This window comes from Bos javanicus, chromosome 19 (assembly GCF_032452875.1).
Source record: "Bos javanicus breed banteng chromosome 19, ARS-OSU_banteng_1.0, whole genome shotgun sequence".
Lineage (NCBI taxonomy): Eukaryota > Metazoa > Chordata > Mammalia > Artiodactyla > Bovidae > Bos > Bos javanicus.
This window is the reverse complement of record NC_083886.1, coordinates 26,387,516-26,409,841: the sequence shown is the minus strand read 5'-3', so window position 1 is coordinate 26,409,841 and position 22,326 is coordinate 26,387,516. Positions and strand designations below refer to the sequence as shown.

General features: G+C 54.6%; 1 protein-coding gene across 3 annotated transcripts in view; it reads right to left on the bottom strand.

Moving 5' to 3' along the window:
- SPNS2 (SPNS lysolipid transporter 2, sphingosine-1-phosphate) overlaps positions 1–22,326 on the bottom strand; it is an 87,937-nt gene that overhangs the window by 3,452 nt on the left and 62,159 nt on the right. For all 3 annotated transcript variants that reach the window (XR_009731273.1, XM_061390757.1, XM_061390758.1), the window contains 8 exons: positions 18,601–18,666; positions 8,508–8,644; positions 4,383–4,534; positions 4,080–4,146; positions 2,428–2,570; positions 1,979–2,131; positions 1,677–1,866; positions 1,304–1,369 (listed from right to left, as the gene is read on the bottom strand). Coding sequence is in view for 2 of the 3 variants with exons in the window: in XM_061390757.1 (XP_061246741.1) it covers positions 1,304–1,369; positions 1,677–1,866; positions 1,979–2,131; positions 2,428–2,570; positions 4,080–4,146; positions 4,383–4,534; positions 8,508–8,644; positions 18,601–18,666 (974 nt within the window). In the remaining variant the exon portion in view is untranslated. The remainder of the gene's footprint in view (positions 1–1,303; positions 1,370–1,676; positions 1,867–1,978; positions 2,132–2,427; positions 2,571–4,079; positions 4,147–4,382; positions 4,535–8,507; positions 8,645–18,600; positions 18,667–22,326) is intronic.

The following is a 22,326-nucleotide window of genomic DNA, read 5'->3' as shown; positions in this document are numbered from 1 at the left end:
AGGAGCGGCGGGTGGGCAGCAGCCACCTCAGCGGGTTCTCTGGGCAGCCCCCTGCCCCAGAACCCCACCCTTTGTGGACAGACTATGACAGCAGCTAGTGCCCACCAGGCACCCAGTTACTGGGGGCGGGGGGAGGGGAGACCTCGATTGCATGGCCCCGTTTCCAGGAATAATTAGTCACTTAGCTGTGACACTTAATAAAATGGGACACAATTTCCCTGGGACCCAAACCCTGTCAGCAGCTGGGGCTGCCCCTGGGGGTGGAGGCAGAGCAGGGGTCCTGCCTACCGCCAAGGACACTTGATTCAGTCTCACTCTGACCGTCACTCCCACGTGTGCAGTGACCCGCCCCACCCCTGCCACCCGTGCCTGGCCCATGCTGAGGCGCAGAGCTGAGTCAGACCTCCCACCCTTCTAGCCACGGGCTGGTCAGGGGTTAGTCAGGAGAGACAACCCTGGGTGAAGCAGATTTGCAGGGAAGCTCAGGTGAGGCAAGGAAGGCTTCCTGGAGGAGGAGAGATGGCAGGGGCCCGACACCCAGGCCGAATCTGACCTCCTAGGCTGACCCGTACTCTGACAGCAAACCCCAGGTGCCCTGAAGGTGGCCTCTGAGGAGTCCTTACTCCTCCCTGCCCCCCAGGGTCCCACCCCCAGCACCTCCCAGACACTCTCCCCACCACCAGTCAGTCCCCCACATTACCCTCCTCTCAACCCTCTTCTGGCCCCAACTTGGAGGATCCCTGAGATCAGGACCACATGTCACCCCATCTCAAACCACTACCCCCAGACTGCTGCCACAGTCAAGGCCACAGGCCCCTCCAGGTCCCTCCTAGACTGCTCCTGTCCCTGCTCAAGGACACAAACCCCTGCCACCACTCAGACAGCCCTTTGTCCCTGGCTGGCTGGTCTGGAGCTCATTGTTGGCCCTGTGAAGACAGCCTCTGTCCACCCAGCCCAGCCACAGGCATCGGGCAGGCACGCCTGGGACCCAGGCTGAGCCAGAGAGGGCAGAGTCCACAGGAGCTCAGACCCTGGGGGCGGAGCGCTGGCAGACAGCACCACGTCGGTGCCAGCCTGGCACTGCCAGCCTCCCGGCCACAAACCTAGTCCTCCAGACATTACCCTTCTGCACCCAGTCCCTACATCCCTCCCTTCTGCCTGCTCAACCCTCTGATTCCAGGCACTGGCCCAATACAGACCCCTCAAAATCCCCGCTGTCTCCCTTCTCAAGTCCTGCCAGCTCTCCCATCCCTTCACCGGCCCTCCCCAGCTGCCCTGAGCAGTCAGCCATGGCCTGCCTCACCATGAGGATGTCCGCGGTGATGGCCCAGTTAGAAAACAGCAGCGTCTCCCCTACGAAGATGCAGATCTGTCCGGGGTCGGGGAAGACCAGAACAACCATCAGGGGGCGCTCTACCCACTATAGGTCCCAGGCTGCTCCCTGCACCCTGGCTGCCGGCAGGGAGCCCCCCACAAGCCTCCCCTACCCCAACTCCTGGCAGTCAGGCTCCTGAGAAATCTGTGGATAATCTACAGGCTTCAAGCCAGGCCCACAGCCCTGAAGGGCACCCAGAGCCCTGGTCAGAGCAGGGACAGAGGACTGGAGCCTCCGGTGGGGGAGGGGGGGGCGGCATCTCCCACCCCCACATTTCCTGCTCCAGAGCCCCTGCACTCACATAGGCCCCCACGATGCTGCTCTTGGCGGCCACGAAGATGAGGCAGATGAAGATGGCGGAGCCCAGCATGCCCACAGCACACACTAGCGGGTCAGCCCTCTGGGTCCGCAGGCGGCACCAGCGTGTGGCTCCCGCCCCCGTGACCACGCCCAGAAAACCCGTGAAGCAGGTGATGGCCCCAAAGATGAGGCTGCAGAGACAGAGGACAGTTAGGGGGCAAAGCTGGGGTATGGGGGCTGACCGCATCCCTCACTACCCACCCCCGCCCGGCCCCTGGCACCAACCCCCGGGCCCGGCCCCACCTGTCCTTGGCCCCACAGGGCGGGCTGCTGCAGGTTTCCGCCGTCTTCTGCACGACTTGGGCGCGGTGCAGGTAGAGCGGAATCCACATGCCCAGGGCCCCTGTGGCGAAGGACACGGCCGACGTGGCCAGGGAGGAGAAGACATAGCTGCGGCTGGAGAGAGGCCGGGGCAGCGACATGAGCGCGGGGGCTGGCAGCCCTGTGGACGGCAGGGCCCAGGAGGCAGACTTTCCTCCCTCACACCCTCCCCCCAAGGGCAGAAGGCCTCAGATGCCTTCCCTGCGGGCTCCGGGGCCAAGGGCTCTGGCTTCAGGAATTATAAACACTAGTGGTCTCAGCACTGCCGACAATGGAGATGCCAGGGAGTCCGGCCAAGCAGGCAAGGGGGGATGTCCTCTCATCTCGGAACCCCTCCCTCTTCCCACTGGACCCCTCCCAGCAGCACTCACTTGCGGATCAGGGCCTTCATGTCCCGGAGCCATGACGTCCGTGCCTTGAGCTGCCCCCCGAGCTGGTCGGCGTGGCCCCTCTTCGTGGCCGGGACCAGGACAAGGATGAGCGTTCCTGTGATCATGCCCAGGATGGGGGACACCTGGCGGGGCAGGGCGCATCACGTTAGGACACCAGGGCCCCAGAGTCTTTGTCTCTCTTGGGCACTGGGAAGGGGCACCAGGCCAGCCATGCCTTCTCTCCTCTGGGCTCATATCTGCCCAGCCTTCCAGACTGGGCAAAGCCACTGGGGGTGATGCTAGCACAAAGGGCAGGTGGGCTCCAAACGGGCTGTCCAGACTAGGGGTAGGACGGGAGAGGGGACTGAAAGTGAAAGGGAAGGAGGGAGGAATGGTCAGAGTGGAGGAAGGAAGGAGGATAGATTGCTAAATAGACGGACAGATGGATGAATGCTTGGATGGACGGATTGCTGGGTGGATGAATTAACACATGGAAACACAGGAGGATGGATAAATGGATGGATGATGGATGGTACAAAAGGAAGACAGGTAGGTGGGTGGATGAGAACTAGGAAAGGGGAGTTCCTGGGATCGGGCCAGATACCAGCTCTTACCCACCTCCCTGGGTCTGGGAAAGTTTCTCATGCCAGCTCCTCTCCCTGGGGAGGGTGGGCACTGAGAAGGGACTGGTTGGGCATGAAACTTCCAGCTAATATATCAAGTAGGTGATCATTTGGGAGGGGCCCATGTGGGTAGCTCGGCAGTAAAGAATCTGCCTGCAATGCAGGCAACCCGGGTTTGATCCCCGGGTTGGGAAGATCCCCTGGAGGAGGGCATAGCAAGCCACTCCAGTACTCTTGCCTAGAGAATCCCACGGACAGAGGTGCAGGCTGCAGTCCTCAGGGTCACACAGCATTGGACACAACTGAAGCGACTAAGCAGCTGCAGCAGCATGGGGGTCCCTGGAGAACAGAGGCTCGGGGCCCCTTTGGGTCTTCCTTGCATCCTGCCCAGTGTCAAGAACAGAATCTCCAAGGCCCCAGGCCTCTTTCCGGATGGAAGGAGCACATCTTGGGAGCCTGAATTCCAATCCGCCAGCTCCTCCACCCGCTCATGAGAACAGGGAAATCTGTACCCACCCCCACCAGCCCTGGGAGCCCGTGGGCTGGGGAGTTCCTTTCCATTTGCCGTCTCCCCCACCCCCCATCAAAAAATTCCACGGAGGCTGCTTCCTTCCTGCTTTTGAGGAAAAAACACTTTGTCTTAAGCTTCCTCTCCTTCGCTAGACTGGGGATCTCTGTTTCCTCTGATTGCACCGTCCTGGGGCCTTGGCACACTTGTGCTGAATCCTCCTGCAGGACAGGAAGTGGCCCCACACAGAGGTCTGGTCTCAGTCCCACCCTGGCGCAGTGCCCCCCCCACCCCCAGCTTGAACCAGGAAGTGCCACCATGAACCTGGAATTTCCTTCGTCCTCGCAAACTGAGGCCCCTGAGGGTGGCAGGGGCAAGTCTGGCTCCCCAACACCTCAAAGTGGGTTCATGGAGAAGAGCCCAGATCTGCGAAGTGGGAAGCTAGGAAGCCAGGCCTAGGCTCTGTCCCCGAATTTCTGGGTGACCCTGGGCAAGAGCTGGTCTGGGGAAGGTGTCCTTACCCGCAAGGCCCAGTGCCAGTCTCCGGCCGCCTGCTTCACGCTGGAGCCGGTGATGTAGCCCAGGCCGCTGCAGAGAAAACAATGTAGTCAGGCAAGGATGGGCAGGGAAGTGGGGGTCAGGGAATGCTCACCAGTCTAGAAGGCCACCAGCCCTGTCCCACCCCAACACCCCCCTCAGCCAGCCACAGAGCTGGTCCCGGCAGCTTTCAACGCTGACCGCCCGCATGTTTAGGTCACAGACAGCTGGACATCAAGGAGAGGGGATGGTCAGAAATCCGAGGGGACCCTGCCCGGATCCCTCACCTGCCCAGCGGGATGGCGAAGTAGAAGACAGACAGCATGAGCGTGCGTGTGTTCTTGGTGAAGAGGTCGCCGATGATGGTGGGCGCAATGGTGGAGTAGCTGGCCTCACCGATGCCCACCAGCCCGCGGGAGAGGACCAGCAGCCAGAAGTGCTGTGGGGGAGGGGCGCAGGCTGCTGGGAGACTGTCCTGCTCCTCTGCCTGCTCATCCTTGGTCCCCGCTTTGCTCCCCACCCCCTGCGGGGCCCCGGAGCCAGGATGGAGCCCAACCACTGCCTGAGCAACAACTACACCCCAGGCCTCTCCAGGCCTCAGCTCCTACCTCTGAATAGTGGGTCAGACTGGGCCCAGGACTGGGATGGAGCTGGACATTCACAGGCTGAGAGTTGCAGGTGTGGCAGGAGCAACAGCCTGTCTCCACTGCCAGCCCCACCAATTAGGAGCCTTCTTCCCTGGGTTCTGGCCCCACCTCGGGAGCCTCAAGCCAGCCGCACTCTGAGTCCCATCCCTGACAGGGCCGCTAGGCTGACCCTGGCGGCACTGAGGACCCAGTGTACACGGGGAGTGGGCAAGGCAAGCCCAGTGGGCTCAGCACCCCTCCCCCATCACACATCAAAGAGCAGAGCCCAGCTGAGCCGGGAAGGGTGGGGCCCTGCCAGCTGCCAGTGGTCCTACCCGCTTTGATGTAGAGCCGGCCCCTCCATCCCCCCCAGCTGCCCAGGGCCTGAGAACCAAGCCTGGTCATTTTCCCCTGGCCCCACCCTGCCCACCCATCCGGCCCAGCATCGCCCACATCCAACCCTCCTCCAGGTCTCCCTGTTTCTCCATCTCTTTCCCAGCCCTCTCTCCCATCGCTGGTCCTGCCCACCCCTCTCTGTGCCTCTCGTTTCCATAGTTCGTTCACCCTCTCACTCTCTGTCTTCCTTCCCCTGGCCCCTGCCTGTGCTTCTTTCCCTGGGAATCAGCTGCTCACAGCCTTAGCCTAGTTTTCTGTTGGATTCTTTGTCTGTCTTGCAGTGGTTTCTGTTAGCTTCTTATATATCATGGGAATTGATGTTTATTATATAGGTCGCAAATATTTTCCACCATCATCTTTCTTTCCACTTTTTTACGGGGAGTTTCATCACACAGAAGCTTTATTTTGTGTTATTTAATTCAATGCTGTCCCAGCTGCTGATTTTCCCTTAATGGTTTCTGAATTTCATATCTTGCTCAGGAAGGGCTAGTCCATCCCAGAACTATACATATATATATTCTCTTTTCTTTTGTGTTTATTTTAGAAAGAGAAAGAAAATTGGAATGATGTCCTGTTCTCCTCGGTTACAAGAGCAGGCAGATAAGGCCTCTTTGACAAAGGATCCCATTGATCCTCACTCCTCCCGCTGGAGCTGGGTATCTTGTGCATCTGTCGTGACTTCTACCTTTGCCTGTATGTACACATATCAGGGGACAACATTTAGTGCCCCCTGTGTGCTTTAAAAAAAAAAAAATCAAATGACCATGTTTTTCTCCATGCATCTTGTCCCACAACTTGCTTTTTTTCCCTTCATCTTTTGGAAACCCATTTCAGCTGGTTGATGTAGATCTCGTTCATTCATTAGCTGCCAAGAATCTCATAGCATGAATACACCCCATTCTATCTGGGCATCCCCCTAGTCATGATCATTTAGACTATTTGTCTTCTCTCTCCCTGTCTCTTTTTTTCTATTACAAAACTACGACAAACGTCCTTGCATGCACCCGTCACTTCGTGTCCATGAGGTGGAGTGTCTCTCTTCGGCATATACTTTGAAGTAGAAGGCAGGGCTCTGGGGTATACCCAGAATTTTATAAAATCCTGCCACTTTGCTCTCCAAAGAGGCTCTCCCAATTTACACTCCCACCAGCAGCTTTAATAACACTTGGTACTGTCAGCCTTTTTAATTGCTGCCAATCTGATGGGTGTGAAATGGCATCTCATTGTTGTTTTAATTTTCAGTGCTCTCCTTACTCTTGAAGCAGAGAACCATCTCTTCCTACATACATTGCCCTTTGGGGATCTTCCTCAGGAATTGCCTCTCACTATCCTTTGCCTATTTTTTTTTTTTTACTGAGCTATTTGTCTTTTTCTTGTTGATTTTTATAGTTTGCTTTTAACTTTACTTTCATCTATCTGGGATTTATTTTGAAGTGTGGTTAGAAATACAGACCATACTTTATCTTCCATCCAGATGGACAGCCAGTCCTCCCAACACCATTTATTTGAGATGCAACTTTCATCCTTCCATGAAAAGGAGGACTCTGTTTCCTCAGTCTCTTAGTTTATCCCTCTGCTGTTTTAGTTAGAATAGCCATGTTGTGATAACCAATGGGGCAAGGCCCCTTTCACTGTTATTTTCACAATGCTCTTGGCTGTTCCTGGGCATTTTCTCTGCCAAATTAACTTCAGAATCACATTGCCAAGGTCCACCAAAACCCCCCATGGGACTCAGAACATGACAGCAGTGAATTTAGAGATGAACTGGGAGTGACCCGTCTGTTTCTCCCTCTGCCTCTGTTCATCTTCTCTCCCCAGCTCTCCTTTCCTTCCACACACCCAGAACGGTGCCCAGACTGGACATCATGGTCCTAGACTCACTGGTCAATCCCAGAGGCAGCCTCGTGGGCAGGACGAGACCCAGAGGAGGCCCAGGAGCCTCTTCTGGTCCAGTCCCCAGTTTTGACTGTGGCCATCAGACTTTACCTGATGCTCTAGGTCTGGAGCTTAGCTGACCTGACCCTCCTCCTTCAAGTTGCCCCATGAAGCAAAGCTGGAACCCCCAAATCTACCAGTTCTCTCTGCCCTCACCTCTAACCTTCTCTCCATAAATGTAAATCTGACTCACCCTTCCCTTCTTCAGACTCTCCCAGGATCCCAGAAAGAAGTTCAGGCCTCCCAAATTGGCAGTCAAGGCTCTCCATGACCTGGTCCCTGCCTTCCTCTCCAGTCAAAGCACTCTCCTCCTTGATCTGTCAACACTCTACACCATTTGTGCCTCCATAGGGCTGCTCCCTCAGTCCGTGCCATCTTCACCAAAAGGCCAAACCTGCCTGTCTTGCCTGCCCAGCTCAAGTGCCACCTCCTCCAGGAAGTCTTCCCTGACTATATGGATGTCAAAGACTGTTGTCTCTCTTCAGTGAGGACTTTCAGCACTTTGCATATCTTGAAAGTCTGAATGTGGGAGCTCCTGTCACATCTTCCCACCCCTAGCCTGGATGCTCCCAAGGCCAGGGTCTCCTCTTTTGTCCCCTAGGCTGAAAACTCCCTGAGGATAAGACCTGATTTTCTCCCTTCTTCCTCTATCTCCATCTACAATAGCCATCATGTGATTGTCCTTTCTCTGCTTGAACACCCCTAGTGATGGGACACTCACTACCTATCAGAGCAACATATCTCCTCTTTGGAAGAAAGAACAGAAATAAAAATGTGCTGAACACCTTCCATGTATGTGTCAGGGTGTGGACATCCACCCGTTCAGTTTTTTCTCACAATAGTCCTTCAAACAGAGAAGTGTTATCCCCCTATTGAAGATGAGGAAACTGAGGCTCAGAGAAGTAAAGCAAGTTTCTCCAGATCACAAAGTTGAATGGGCCACAGAACTGGGATCTTCAAACCCTGAACTGTGGGAGCCAAGTCAGAAACATCTTCCTTAGGTTAAACTGATGTTTATTTCCAGAGGACTTTGATCCAGGGAACTGGCTGGCCATTGGACAAAGAGCAAACTGTGTGAGGCCCAGAGAAAGGTGGCGATGTATCTAGAGTCACGCAGCAAGACGAGAGCAGAGCCGAGACTAGAACCCAAGGTCCTGACTCCTTGGCCTGACTTGCTTCCCCCTCTTTCTCACATTCTCTGCATATCAGAACCAGCTCAGGGAGAGTTAAGATGTCCCACTGGGCTACGAGTCCTTCAGCTCAAGCCCAGCACAGGGAAAGCCCATCAGCAAGGCCAGTGTATCGAAGTACCCAAAGACCCCCCTCATCGCAGTACACTTGAACCCAACAGGCTGGAACCCCAATCTAGACTAGGACAGGCCACCCCCTGGAGGAACCAGGACACGTGGACGGGATGCACAGGAATGCCGGGTGGGAAGCCTGGGCAGGCCTCACCTGCTGGGGGATGAAGGAGCTGGAGAACGTGACCGCCGACCAGAAGAAAATCCCGCAGCTGAGGATCACTTTCCTGTTGAAGCGGTCACCCAGGTAGCCGAAGATGGGGGCGGCCACCATGAAGCTGCAGATGAAAACTGCATGGGAAAGGAGAGTTTCAGGGGTGGGGCGAGGGTATGGGAGGGTCCCATGGCGGAGCCCACCTGCTCAGATCACCCAGCAAGAGACCAAGTGCCTTTTGAGGAAGCAGCCCCCACCCAAGAGGGGCAGCCTCGGCCAGGCCCCGGGCCCAGGGGAGCCAGGACAGCCCCGTTGGGTTAGGAGACCACACAACTACATCCTCTTCAATGCTCAGCGGTAGGTGAGCCCTTCGGGTACTTGAAAAGGGCTAAGCTATCCACTCCAGTGTTCTTGGGCTTCCCTGGTGGCTCAGCTGGTAAAGAACCTGCCTGCAATGCGGGAGACCTGGGTTCAATCCTTGGAGAAAGGAATGGCTACCCACTCCAGTATTCTGACCTGGAGAATTCCATGGACTGTATAGTCCATGGGGTCGCAGAGAGTCAGACACAACTGAGTGCTTTTCACTTTTTAAAAGAGTAAAGATTTATTCAGTGAACACTTTTATGCACCAGGGGCTGTTCTGGGGGTTCACCGCATCACATCTTGTGTGTCCTTCTGACCCCTGTCCCATGTCACTTCTCTCTCACACACACTCAGAGAGAAGTGATTTGCCCAGAGCCCCACTGGCAATAAGTGTCCCAGTGGGGATTTGACCTCCTATCTGCCTGACTCGAGCCAGTCTTCTTTATACTTTGCCATACCGCTCTCTTTATTATATTTGAAAAAGAGATTCAGAGAGGGAAAGGAACCTGCCCAAGGCCACACAGCAAAAGAGGGCAGAACTGAACCTGGAAACCCAGGTCTCATGCTGGCCTGATCACACAACCACCCTAACTCCCAGTAAGCTACAGAGGCTTTCCTAACAGTTAGGAACATTGTCATTTCTTTGTTCATTCATTCATTCAATAACTCGCTCATTCATCCATCCTTTCATCCATTCAACAAAGACGAAAATTCCTGGCCTCTTGAAGCTTTCATTCTAGTGAGAAACAGACAATAAAATTAAAAATATAGTATGTCAGGTGGTGACAAGTGCTAAGGAGGGGAAAAGGGCAGAAAAAGGAGATAGGAAAAGCGTGTCAGAGAAAAGAATACAAGCGTAAACATTTAAAATAGAAAGGTCAGAGAAGGTGACATTTCAACAAAGACCTGGAGGAGATGAGGAAATGAATCATGCAGATATTAGATTGAGGACAAATGCAAAGGTCCTGGAGCAGAAGTGGGCTTAGCATATTTGTGGAACAACAGAGACCAGAGTAGCTGATGTAGAGGGACCTGGAGGAAAGGCTAGATGGGGTAGGGCCTTGTGGCCCACTGAGGTGACTATGGCTTCTAGTGACAGAGGAAGACACCAGAGGATGCTGAGCAGAGGCATGAGGTGACCTGGTTTTGTTCTTCCAGAACAAGAGAGCAGCAGAGTCTTAGAGGACCCCATGGGGATGGCTCTAGCAGGATGGGAGGGGCCTTGGGGGTCCCAGGTGGGATGAAGAGGCCAGCAAGGCCGGGTAGGCGCCAGTCACACGGAGAGGCAGCCCCCGATTCCTCCTCCTGGAAGGCGGACTAGCAGCTGACGGGCAGATGGCCAGACAAAGGCCGGGTGAGCAGACAGGGTGGCCTCTGACCGCCAAGTTGGACGTTCACAGGGGCTGGCTGGTCCCTCACAGGCCTGTGCCCCTAAGAGAAGAGACAGACGGAGGGAGGAGGGCAGGCTGGGGCCACGTGACTGTCTCTTATCCTCTGGAGGAAGACAGAGAGTGTGTATGGTGTGAGGATACTTTGTAATCCCAACTGGGTGATGCGGGCCTGCTGCAGAATCAGCACAGCAGAGAGGTGCAAGAATCTGGACTCCAGACACACTGTCCAGGCTCGAATTCAGCTCTGTTCCTTGCCAGCGGGGTGACCTTGGGCAGGTCACAACCTCTCTGTTCCTCATTCCATGGTATGCTGATAAATGTTTAGCAACTGTCTCTCCAAAAGGCGGGGGGAGGCGGGCCCTGATGAGTAGTGTTGCCAGTTTGCATGGTGCAAATACTCCCAATGTGGCCTGATTTCAAACTCCCAACATGATGTCACTGATCAGAATTGAGAAGAGATACGCAGTTCCACAGAGCTGTATATGAGTCTACCATCCAGATTCAACAGACATAAATAACCTGAATTGCAGGCAGATTCTTTACCACCTGAGCCACAAGGGAAGAATAGACATAAATAACCTAAAGAACGCAGATAATAGATACAAGGCAGTAAAATAATTAGGAAGTGATGAATCTTGAGTGTTTATTACCTTTGTTTTTAATACGTTGTTTAATTGTAAGTTGATGTAATTTAGTTTTTAACAACGGTCTGTGCTTAACAACAAGCTCACACAATTCCTGAAAATTTAACAATCAACTCTCAGGAGTCTAAGCCACCTCCGGCGTGCCAACTTCCTCATCTGTGAAATGAAGATAAAAATAGCAACTCCCGGCTAGCTCTGGGCACTACTGAGATAATGCTTGTAAAGTGCTTAATGCCACGCCCTGCCCAGAGTGGGTCAACCTTGGTCAACAAAGGGCCCTTGTGTAGATCAGTCAAGGTAGAAATTATTTCCTCGTATCTAGAAAAAGAATTATTCCTGCTGGGTCTGTCTCCCAGGATCTGCCTGAGATCAGAGCAGAATAGGGGTAGGAAAGAGACTGCAGTCTCCTGAGGACTCCACATGTTAGGGAAGAAGGAAGACTCGTTCAGTCTATGCCTGTCTCTGCAAGGTGGGGAGTGGGCAGAAAAAAAATTAGAGTAGAAGTTGCCCCCACTGTCCAACCAGGGAGCAGACCTCATCTGTGGGTTGCCCAGCTTAAAGAGTTAAAATGCCAAGGAACCAGCAAGTAGGGCTAAATTCTGCCAAGACAGTGAAGGGAGGCTTTCTGGAGGCAGTGATGCCAGAGATGGGCATTGAAGGCTCCATATGAGTTTACTGTGGTGATGATAACACTTAAAATCAAGAATACCAAAAGATCAGTTACAAATCGTATGACTGTATAATGGTTAATGAGCCATAATGCTGACCATTAATAATAACTGCAGTTACCATTTATGGAGCATTTATTCTAGGCAAGGCCCAGGGATGTACCCTGGACATAAGCACAGATCCTCTCAATCTGATTCTCTTATCTTCATCTCACAGAAGATACAATAGAGGCTTAAAGGAGTGACATCACACAGCTAGTGTGTGGCTGAGGCAGAATTTATACTCCAACTTGACTCCAAAGTCCTTGCTCTAAATCACACTACAGACTGCCAGACCGGGAAGGCAGAAGATCCCAGCTGATGTTCCAAAGGTCAGAGAAAGTTCAGGGTGTGTCAGGGACAGCAGGAAGATGCAGGAGGCTGCAGGCTGGGAAGGTGATGGAGGGAGCAGCAGGGGATGGGGATGGGGAGGGGGACCAGGCCGTAACCCCTAGGACCGGGTCTGGCGGTTAGTGAGTGGGCAGTGGGAGATCCGCAGCACTCTGGCAGTTAGTGAGTGGGCAGTGGGAGATCCGCAGCACTAGACAAGCCCCCACTGGATGGATGCAGAGAGGCTGAAGGAGGTGGGTCAGGCCTCAGCCTGACATCCAGCCATCCTGGTCCAACCCTACCCTCCTGTCCACAGGGGAACTGGAAGGCAACCCCTCTGGCACTTCCCCCACTGGTTTTGTGCATGCTCTGTGTGGCCAGAGGCACCCAGGACTGCAGGTGGACTCCTGTTGGAGCAGCCGCACCCTTTCCCCACCCTCATCCTGCCAAAGGGCACCGAGTCCCATTTTACAGCCGGAGCCACTGGAAGGTGGAGGAAATTGCTCAAGATGACACAGCAACCCTCTTGACCTTGGCCTCCCTTCTTCCTCAGGGCCTTCCCCTTGGGGACAAGGGAGTCCAAGGTCAGCAGGAAGACTCAATCCATCTTGACAGCCCTCCCCTTCTGCTCAGGGGAGACAAGAGAAAGGACCTTTCCTGGCCCTCAGGGATGTCACAGGCCAGCAGAGAGGCCTGAACACAACCAGGTAGGGACCAGAGGAAAACAAATTCCCGACGGGAGGAACAACACGGGCAAAGGCCTGGACAGGTGACCCATGTCCCAGGAAAGGGCCAGAGCCTTCTCCAGCCAGCAGGAAGCTCTGGTGAAAATAAAGACCAGCCCAGGCTAGAAGCTTCCCAGGCCCACCACCGCCAACCCCATAGTCTGTTTATTCGAGGAGAGCTTTCTGGGCAGAGTGGCTGCCCCACCCCTGGTCTCGGCAGGGATGGCTTTCCCAGCACGAGGACATCCTGTGGTCAGGGTGTGGGGATGCCCTCCGTCAGCTCACATGTGCTGAGCCCACAGGTCCCAGACAATGGAGCCACAGGCAGGGAGCCAAGGCAGGGGGCAGGGCCTCGGAGGGCGGTGTGGGAGGAGTCGGAGCCCCTGGCTCACCAGAAGAAGCTGGGTCTGAGCCTTGCTGCTTCCTCTGCAAGATGGGCGATGCCCCTTCCCACTTTTTAATTTTTTTGCCTCCCAGCACTGGCTTCCTGAATAGCACAGTGGTAAAGAATCCACCTGCCAATGCAGGAGACGCAGGTTCAACCCCTGGATTGGGAACATCCCCTGGAGGAGGATCCCGCTCCAGTATTCTTGCCTGGAGAATCCCACGGACAGATGAGCCTGGCGAGCTACAGTCCATGGGGTCACAGAGTCGGACACGACTCTTGTGGGATCTAGGTCCCTGGGGACAGAACCTGCATCCTCTGCAGTGGAAGCGCAGAGTCTTAACCACTGGACCGCCAGGAAGTCCCACCTCCTCCTCGCAGGGCCAACAGGAAGTCATCAGGGCTTGGCGCCCTCCACCTCTCGTGGTGCTGGCTGAAAGCCTTCTCCCGGTGGGCCTGCTGAGGAGGCCAGCACCCACAGCTCGGAGCAACCCCCACTGAGAGCTCTGAGCCCTGGCAGGCAGCCCCAGGAACCCTTCTACCACCACCCCCCTCCCTGCACCCCATCCCTTGGGGCTGCTGAGGAGGTAGTCCTGGAGCAGGAGTGGGTGAGGTCTGCACTGGGGGAGCCCTGGACTCCCATACCATGGCCTTGGAGCACGTACCCAGCCCCACCTCAGCCTGGGCTGGACCAGGGTTATTTTTACAAAATCCGGATCCGACCAACTTATTATTGGAAGGAGACTCGCCATCCTCCACATCCTGTGGGCAGGGAGGGAGCTCAGGCAGGCAAGGGGCGGTGGGGGTCAGGCTATGCCTGCCCATGGGATATGGAGGATGGAGGCCCAGGCCAGCTAAGATGACCAGGAGGACCCAGATCAGCGCCCACCCCCCGATCGGTGCCTGGACACCCATCACGCTCAAGAGGAAGGAAGGAGGGGGGCTACACCTCTTGCAGACTCTGCTCAGGGTATAGACCCTAGGCTGGCCACTGAGGCCTCAGGAAGAGAGGTTCTCCAGCATCCCTTCAGACAGGAGGGCCGTGAGGGGACAGCCACAGGGGCTGCCCAACTTTGCCTGCAGAACCTGAGTCTTTGCCAAAGTTGGAGGATATTGCCGGGCTGGCCAAAGTTGGGAGGGAGCAAAGTGGGGAGGGAGCCTCAGTCCCAAAGCAAAGGCGCCGTCTGGTTTCAGTCTGAGCTGGCCCTTCCTCTGTCCCCTGCCCCCGAATCCTAGCCCTTCCTCGTGATGCCACAAACCCCAGCCCTGAGTTGCCTCCCAGCTTCCCCCTCCATCTGCTCCCACACTCAGCCTCAGCGTGACCCTCCTGATGCACACACCTTACAGGGACCAGCCCTGATCTGCTATCTTCTCTGGCTCCCCGCTGCCTCCAGACAAAACCCAGATGCTCCACACCATCAGACCCCACCTGCTGTCCCCAGCCCCTCACCTTAGCTCTCCCCACGACAAAATTCACACCAGAGCCAGCACAGCCCTCACTCTCACTCCCCACTCCCCTGAGTTGCATTCATGCCAGTGTCCTCAGATCCAGCTTCTCATTCACTTATTTTCTCTTCAACTGGGTCTAGTCTACTTGTTAACTCATCTAATTATGTTTTATTTTAATACTTATATTTTTCACTCTGGAATTTCGAGTTTAGGGCTTTTAAACATCTTTTTTTTTTTTTTTTAAATAATGTGCTATTCTAGTCCTATAAATTCTACTCGTTCTTTAGAGCTTTGAGTGTTAAACATACCTAACGTAAAGTCCTTTCAAATGAGTCTGTTCTAATGCTTTAGGAGTGGGTTTCCCCATTTTCGGAGCTGGGGGACTCTCTCCCACAAATGTGGGTTTCCCTGTGTGCTCTGTTCATTTTGAATTTGGGTTGGTCTTCAGTGGGAATTGTAACCTGTGTCCTGTGCAGGTCCTGGGTCATGACAGCTTCCCTAAGGAGCAGTTTGGAACTTGTTTCTGCTGGGATTCCTGAAAACAGATGCCTGTCTGTGGAAGTGGGTGGAATTCCCAGGCCTGTACAAAGCACGAGCTAGACTCGGCTCCCTGCTAAAATGCTGAACCAAGGAAGCCATGTCTTTTCACGGATGGAAAAACTGTCCATCAGCCTGGGTATATAGCTTGAAATAAGGGAGCTTGCCCCGGGCAGAAACTGAATCACCCAGATATTGGTGATCAACTAAAAACACAGGGACCCAAATCTGCTCTGCACAATCTTCAAAGTAAAAAATACCCCCAAGTCTGGAAACTGGGCCAGACTAGTCATACTTTGATGAATCTGGGTGATGGCTCTATGGAAACCTGTTACATTATTCTATGATTTGTGTATATTTGAAAGTCTTTGTGATAAAAAATGTTTACATTAAAAATACTGTAACAAGCTTCTAAGACATATGCTGGTCCCCACTTGGCTTTGGTACTAGCTCCCACTCCTGTTTCCGAGTTCAACTCTTTGTTTCTATCACCTGGAAATGTCCCTGCTAGCTTTAGCTTTCAAACTCAGCTATGTCATTTAAATATGTTTTCTTGACATATTTTATCCAGCTGGAAGGGGGAAACTCTGACAAATCAACAAGCTAACTGAAGTCCTTTCCCCTGTACGTGTGTGTGTGCTCAGGCACGTCCTACTCTTTAAAGGCCCCATGGACTGTAGCCCACCAGGCTTCTCTGCCCATGGAATTCTCCAGGCAAGAATACTGGAGTGGGTTGCCATCCCTCCTCCAGGGGATCTTCCTGACCCACGGATCAAACCCAAGTCTCCTACGTCTCCTGCATTGGCAGGCAGATTCTTTACCACTGCGCCACCTGGGAAGCCCTGCTTTCCCCTGAGCAAACTCTAAGTCATCCTTCAAAGCCCCACTCAAATGTCCCCTCCTTGGGGAAGTCTTGGCTTGCCACCAGACACAGCTAGGTCCACGCTCTCTGCTACAACCACCACCACCCCAGGCTCCCACAGTCTCCGCTGGATGGGGACTAAATATGTCTTCTGTTCCCATCAATACAAGGAATCTTCCTGCAGGCAAGGACTGAGTCCGAGGCAGAGCCTAGCGCAGGGTCTGCTGAGCAGTAGGTTTGGCAACAGCTGCCCCTTTAGGTGTGGGCTCTGGGGACTCTTGACTTCCCAAGACAGCAAGACCCAAGAGCTGTACTTCTGCTGTGGGCTTTCGCAGAGGCTGAGCTATGGCTGCTGCAGCCGAGGGGCCGGCTCAGAGCTGGCAGCAATATGCGAGGGGGCTGCCAAAAGCAGGCTCTTCCCAAACCAGCCTTCATGCTCTGGTCCCCAGGGGAAAACAGCACGGGCAGGCCCAGGCCGAACTCTCCGCCCCTGCCCCCCAACCCTGTCTCCTGGCCCAGCAGCCCCTGGTGCCCACAAATAAGCAGGCATCCCAGCCCTCAATCCTGGCCCTTTGATCTGGGCAAGCACCAACACCTGGCTGGCGCCCTCCACCTGGCTCCGACCTTATCAGTGCTTGGGGAAGAGACAGGTGCCTGGGGCCCAGGCCAATTTGATGATTTGCCTGGTAGCCCACTGAGTCACATCCTGGTCCAGCCCACCTGGCTTCTTGGCTCAGTTGGCCAGAAGGGCAAGGACACTCTGGGGAGCCCTCCCAGCTGGTGCCCAGGGTAGGGGGTAGGATGAGGACCACAGGGCGAAGACTAGAGGGTCTTGGAGAGTGCTGGAAATGCTCACCACGGCCTAGAGGCACTCACCCAAAGAATGTTGAGATACCAGACACTCTGACGCCTGGGACAAGCCTCACCAATCCAGTGAGTGTCTGTGTCCCATCCCAAGCCAAGAAGACCCCATACGCAGAAGTCCCAATGCCAGGCCTGCTACTCTCTCACCATGAGAACTTGAGCAAGTCACTTCCCCTCTCTTGACCTCTATGCTTCCATCCTGAAAGTGAAGCTGACCAAAGGGAGCTTGGAGGAGGACGAATCAAAGAAGATGATGCTGTGGATGGTCTGTCCACCTCCAACCAGGTGACCAGGGATAAGTAGGGGCTGCCATGACTTCTCTCTTAACCAAGACAGGCACAGCCCAGGACATAACTGTGGCAAAGCCATGACCCTGGCAGCCCTCCCACCCTCTCCCTGGGTGGATGCACTGGTCCTGACCTCCATCAGTGGGGGTTGAATGGAGGAGATGGAAGCGGAGGAAAATCAGTCAGCAACCTGGAAGGGGATGAGGCTTGGGCTGGGTCCCCAGTGACTCAGGGGCTCTGGAGGGAGGAGGATGGGCAACAAGGCTCCCTCCTGCCCTTCCCTCACCAGCTTGGCAGCCTGCTCCCTCCCACACTCCCATCGGGCTTGACCTCAGTCTCCCCCGTCTCCCAGGCTGTAAGTGCTGGTCAGTGCATTGCCCGGAGCCCAGGAGGCTGGAGGAACCTGTCCCAGGCTCCAAAGCAGGATGACTTGCTCTGACCCAGCCAAAGGAGGCCAAGCAAGGGCAGGGAGGGGGCAAGGAGCCCACAGAGGGGCTTGGGAGGTGATGTATGCAGAGGCGAGGGGGACCTGGATGCCCTTAGGAGAAGCTGGGCCCCACAGACTTGCCCCAGTCCCAGCTCCGTCCATTCTCACCTATTAGGGCTGAACCCTGGAGCTATACATCTGCCTTCTCTCTAAGCCCAGAAGACCCCACCTAGGAAGTGAGAAACGGAGCCTGGCTGAGTGGCTGTGGCTCAAGGAGGCCTGGCACCAGGCATGCTGGAATGCCACCCAGACAGGTCAGGCAGGTTCCTGGACAGAGCCAGCTCTCTCCACCCCTGCCTCCCCGGAGAGCCCGGGAGGGGACGGGGTTCCCAGACTGGAATGCAGACCACAGACCTTCTCCCCTACATCTAGCTGGGCCTCACAGCCCGAGGAAACCAGGGCCAAGGGAACCAGCCACACAGCAAGGTCAGGGCCGGGTCAGGACCAGCCCTAGGATGTAACACTGCTCCGAGTCTCTGCCCCGGCATAGGGGTCCTGCTGAGGGCACGGCCAGCTGGGCCACAGCCCATGGGAGGGCCAGGAGCTCAGGTCCAACAGGGCCACTGGGCAGGCGCAAGGTTGACATGGACCCTGGAGGGAGGGGCAGAGAGGCTGGAATAACTGCATAATCACCTGCTGTGCTGCCCTGGCCCAGGGAGGGTGGGCCCTGCCTCCCCATCAGTCCCAAGGCCAGGATCTCAGGCGAGAGGGGCCGAGAACCTCAGACCCAGGTCTAGTCTGGGACCCACGTTTCTCAGGCTCCTGCCCTGGGTCTGCAAACTGCTCCAAGGCTGACCAGCTAGAATTTCCTGCTTTGGCATCTGAGAGGTGATTCCCAGGTGCCTGCGTTCTTACCCACAGCCCTGAGGGCAGGTGCTGTTTGTTTTACAAGAATAGAAGCAGAGACTGGGAGAAGTGGTGCCTTATGTGAGTGACAAGGTGGGATGTTGGACACGAAGCTCACGTTCTTTTCAGCAAGTCAGGACCACGGAAGAGATGGGCAGGGAATCCCCACCAGGTAGAAAGCCAGGTTGGGGGACCAGGATGGGAGACGGGCCTCACCTGACTGCAGCAAACCGGCGCCGCGGTCCTTGACCCCAAAGTGTTGCTGGATATCCAGAAGAACGCCTGGGAGGAGAAGACAGAGGGTGATTATTGGAGACGCCTGAGCCCAGGGCACCCTCACCCCTCTGCCCACCCAAGTGACCCTCAGCCTCCACTCAGTCCTCTTTCCACCCCTCTGGGTCCAGCTTGGCCCCAACTAGAGAACTCCACCCTGCCCAGTTATCCAGGCCACTGGGGGCCATGGAGGCCAAGTGTCCATCCTTCAGTGTTTAACCCTGCACTCTGCCAGTGTGGGGTCCGAGGAGCAGACAAGCGAGGCTCCTCCATGATCACTCAGCCCACCTAGGGCAGGCAAGCCTCCTACTGCCAGCCTGGGCCTCTTGCCCACCTGCAGCCCAGCCCCAGACTAGGAGCTGGAACCCCAGAGGTGGACCCTGCCCTCAGGGGAGACCCTGAAGCCCACAGCCCAGAGAGTGGATAGGCAGCCTCTGAAAGCTGCAGGGAAAGCCCTCTGACCAAGGAGAGGGTGGTGAGAGCATGCAGGCAATGCTTATACCTGCTCACCTGCACATGTGCACAAACACATCCCCCCAGCTGTCCTCAGGAGTATAGTAGGACCCCCAGTTTTCCAATGAGGAGCCAAGATGCAGAGGGAAGCAGGTAGGGCTCTGGGCCTGCTTTCCTGGGGGAATGGGAGCCTTTGAGGTCATGTCTGCCCTTCACCCAACTTCCAACCACCTCTGCACTCCCGCTAGGAGCGTCAACAGGGTTAGTAACTAGGACAATTAGAAACGATCGACAGCTGTGGACGGACCGGGCCAGCAACGTCCTGGCCCCCTCTGACCTCACGCAGCCCTCTACCAGGGCTCCTGGGTAAGCACAACCCTCTGCCCCCACAGGCCCCAGGGCCTCTGCCTCAGCTTATCTCAGGACAACAGGAGGCCGGACCACAGGCCAGAGCCCCCCTGACCACTGCACGTCTACACTGAGAAGGAAAAGGGGAGACAGGAGACAGGGCCTCTCTCTGGAGCTCCCCACACAGGGGACAGAGGAAGGGACCAGACCCCGCCTTCCAGGAACTCCTAGAACAATTCAACACGGCGATGCTGACGCCAGCATCTAAAATGATGGTGGTTCATATTGTTTTGTTGTTGTTTAGTCACTCAGTTGTGTCCGACACTGCGACCCCATAGACTGTAGCCCACCTACAGGCTCCTCTGTCCATGGGATTCTCCAGGCAAGAAAACTGGAGTGGGTTTCCATTTCCTTCTCCAGTGGTTCCTATTACTGAGCATTAAATGCTTTATCAGTTTAGCCCTCACACAACCCTGGGTGGCTGGTACTATCGTCCCACTGGATAGATGAGGAAACTGAGGCACAGAAGGTTAGGCCACAAGTTCAGAGTCACAGGGAAATGGCTGAAAGTGGAATATCCAAACATAGTACGAAGGTCCCGTCCAGTGGCCGGCGCTGCAGAAGATGCCACTGTCCCCCCGACCCAAAACCCAGGGCTGGGATGCCCAGGGATTTCCTGTTCTAGCAGCCTGACAGTCAAGAGCAGCTGGTCTCCTCCTTGTTAATACCCAGAGAGGATTCACCATAATTACCCATAATGAAGAGGCTGTGTGAGACCCAGCTAACGACTTAATAACCGGGGCGGGCTGCGACTTTACCTCGAAGGCAGAAACCAGGGGCCAATCCTGGGTCTGTGGATGGCAGAGCCATCAAGTGGGACCTCCGAGGTGCCCCCGACTCAGACTCAGAGGCCTCAAGTTCCATCAGGGGCTATGGGTGACATGGCTGAGTCGGGAAGCCACCCACACTCACCTCCCCGCCTCACAGCCCATTCCCAGTCCTGAGCCAGGGCCTGTAGCTTTTTGATCTGATCACAGCCCTCTCTCACATAATCACCATCACCGGTGCCTCCCCTGGCTTCATCAAGCCATGGGGCTATAGCTTCAGCCCTGGCAACATCACCCTCCAGCCTCACTTCTCAGGGCGTCAACCCCTACCCCCATGCTCTAGCCACCCCAATCTACCTATGGCCCCCCTAACTATACCTGCTGCCTCTTTTTCAGTTCAGTTCAGTTCAGTCGCTCAGTTGTGTCCGACTCTTTGCGACCCCATGAATCGCAGCACACCAGGTCTCCCTGTCCATCACCAACTCCTGGAGTTTACTCAAACTAATGTCCATCGAGTCGGTGATGCCATCCAGCCATCTCGTCCTCTGTTGTCCCCTTCTCCTCCTGCCCCCAATCCCTCCCAGCATTAGGGTCTTTTCCAATGAGTCAGCTCTTCGCATCAGGTGGCCAAAGTATTGGAGTTTCAGCTTTAGCATCAGTCTTTCCAAAGAACACCCAGGACTGATGTCCTTTAGAATGGACTGGTTGGATCTCCTTGCAGTCCAAGGGACTCTCAAGAGTCTTCTCCAACACCACAGTTCAGAAGCATCAATTTTTCAGCTTCCCACTCTCACATCCACACGTGACCACTGGAAAAACCATAGCCTTGACTAGACAGACCTTTGTTAGCAAAGTAATGTCTCTGCTTTTGAATATGCTATCTAGGTTGGTCATAACTTTCCTTCCAAGGAGTAAGCGTCTTTTAATTTCATGGCTGCAATCACCATCTGCAGTGATTTTGGAGCCCAAAAAAATAGTCTGACACTGTTTCCCCATCTATTTGCCATGAATTGATGGGACCAGATGCCATGATCTTAGTTTTCTGAATATTGAGTTTTAGGCCAACTTTTTCACTCTCTTCTTTCACTTTCATCAAGAGGCTTTTTAGTTCCTCCTCACTTTCTGTCATAAGGGTAGTGTCATCTGCATATCTGAGGTTATTGATATTTCTCCCAGCAATCTTGATTCCAGCTTGTGCTTCTTCCAGCCCAGCATTTCTCATGATGTACTCTGCAATTAAGTTAAATAAGCAGGGTGAAAATATACAGCGTTGACGCACTCCTTTTCCTATTTGGAACCAGTCTGTTGTTCCACATCCAGTTCTAACTGTTGTTCCTGACCTGCATACAGGTTTCTCAAGAGGCCGGTCAGGTGGTCTGGTATTCCTATCTCTTTCAGAATTTTCCACAGTTTATTGTGATCCACACAGTCAAAGGCTTTGGCATAGTCAATAAAGCAGAAATAGATGTTTTTCCGGAACTCCCTGGCTTTTTTGATGATCCAGTGATGTTGGCAATTTGATCTCTGGTTCCTCTGCCTTTTCTAAAACCAGCTTGAACATCTGGAAGTTCACAGTTCATGTATCGCTGAAGCCTGGCTTGGAGAATTTTGAGCATTACTGCCTCTTCTTACCCTGGCGCAATTTTGTTGACTGAATTAATTCTTGCCATTCCTTCAAAAGTAGTTTAGATGCCTCCTCTTCTGGGAAGTCTTCCTTGATTTCTCCCCCTCCCAAAAGGGAGAGAGCTCGTTGCCCCCACTCTCCGAAGTCCATCCTTGTTTTAGCGCTTGTCACACTAGGATCAGTTTGTTCTACAGAGAAGACACAGGGACATGGATATGAGCTCCTTGGACCTGCTGTGGCCAGGAGCAAAAAGCCCCTAGTTGCTGGTTCCTGCTAAGTTCCAGGCACTGTGTGCGAGTCTACAAGGGGTATTTCTAGCCCTCCTACCCATGCTGATCTAGGGTTATCATCCCCATTTTACATAGGAGGAAACCGAGGCTCTGGGAAATTACACAGCTTGTCAGACAGCACACAAAA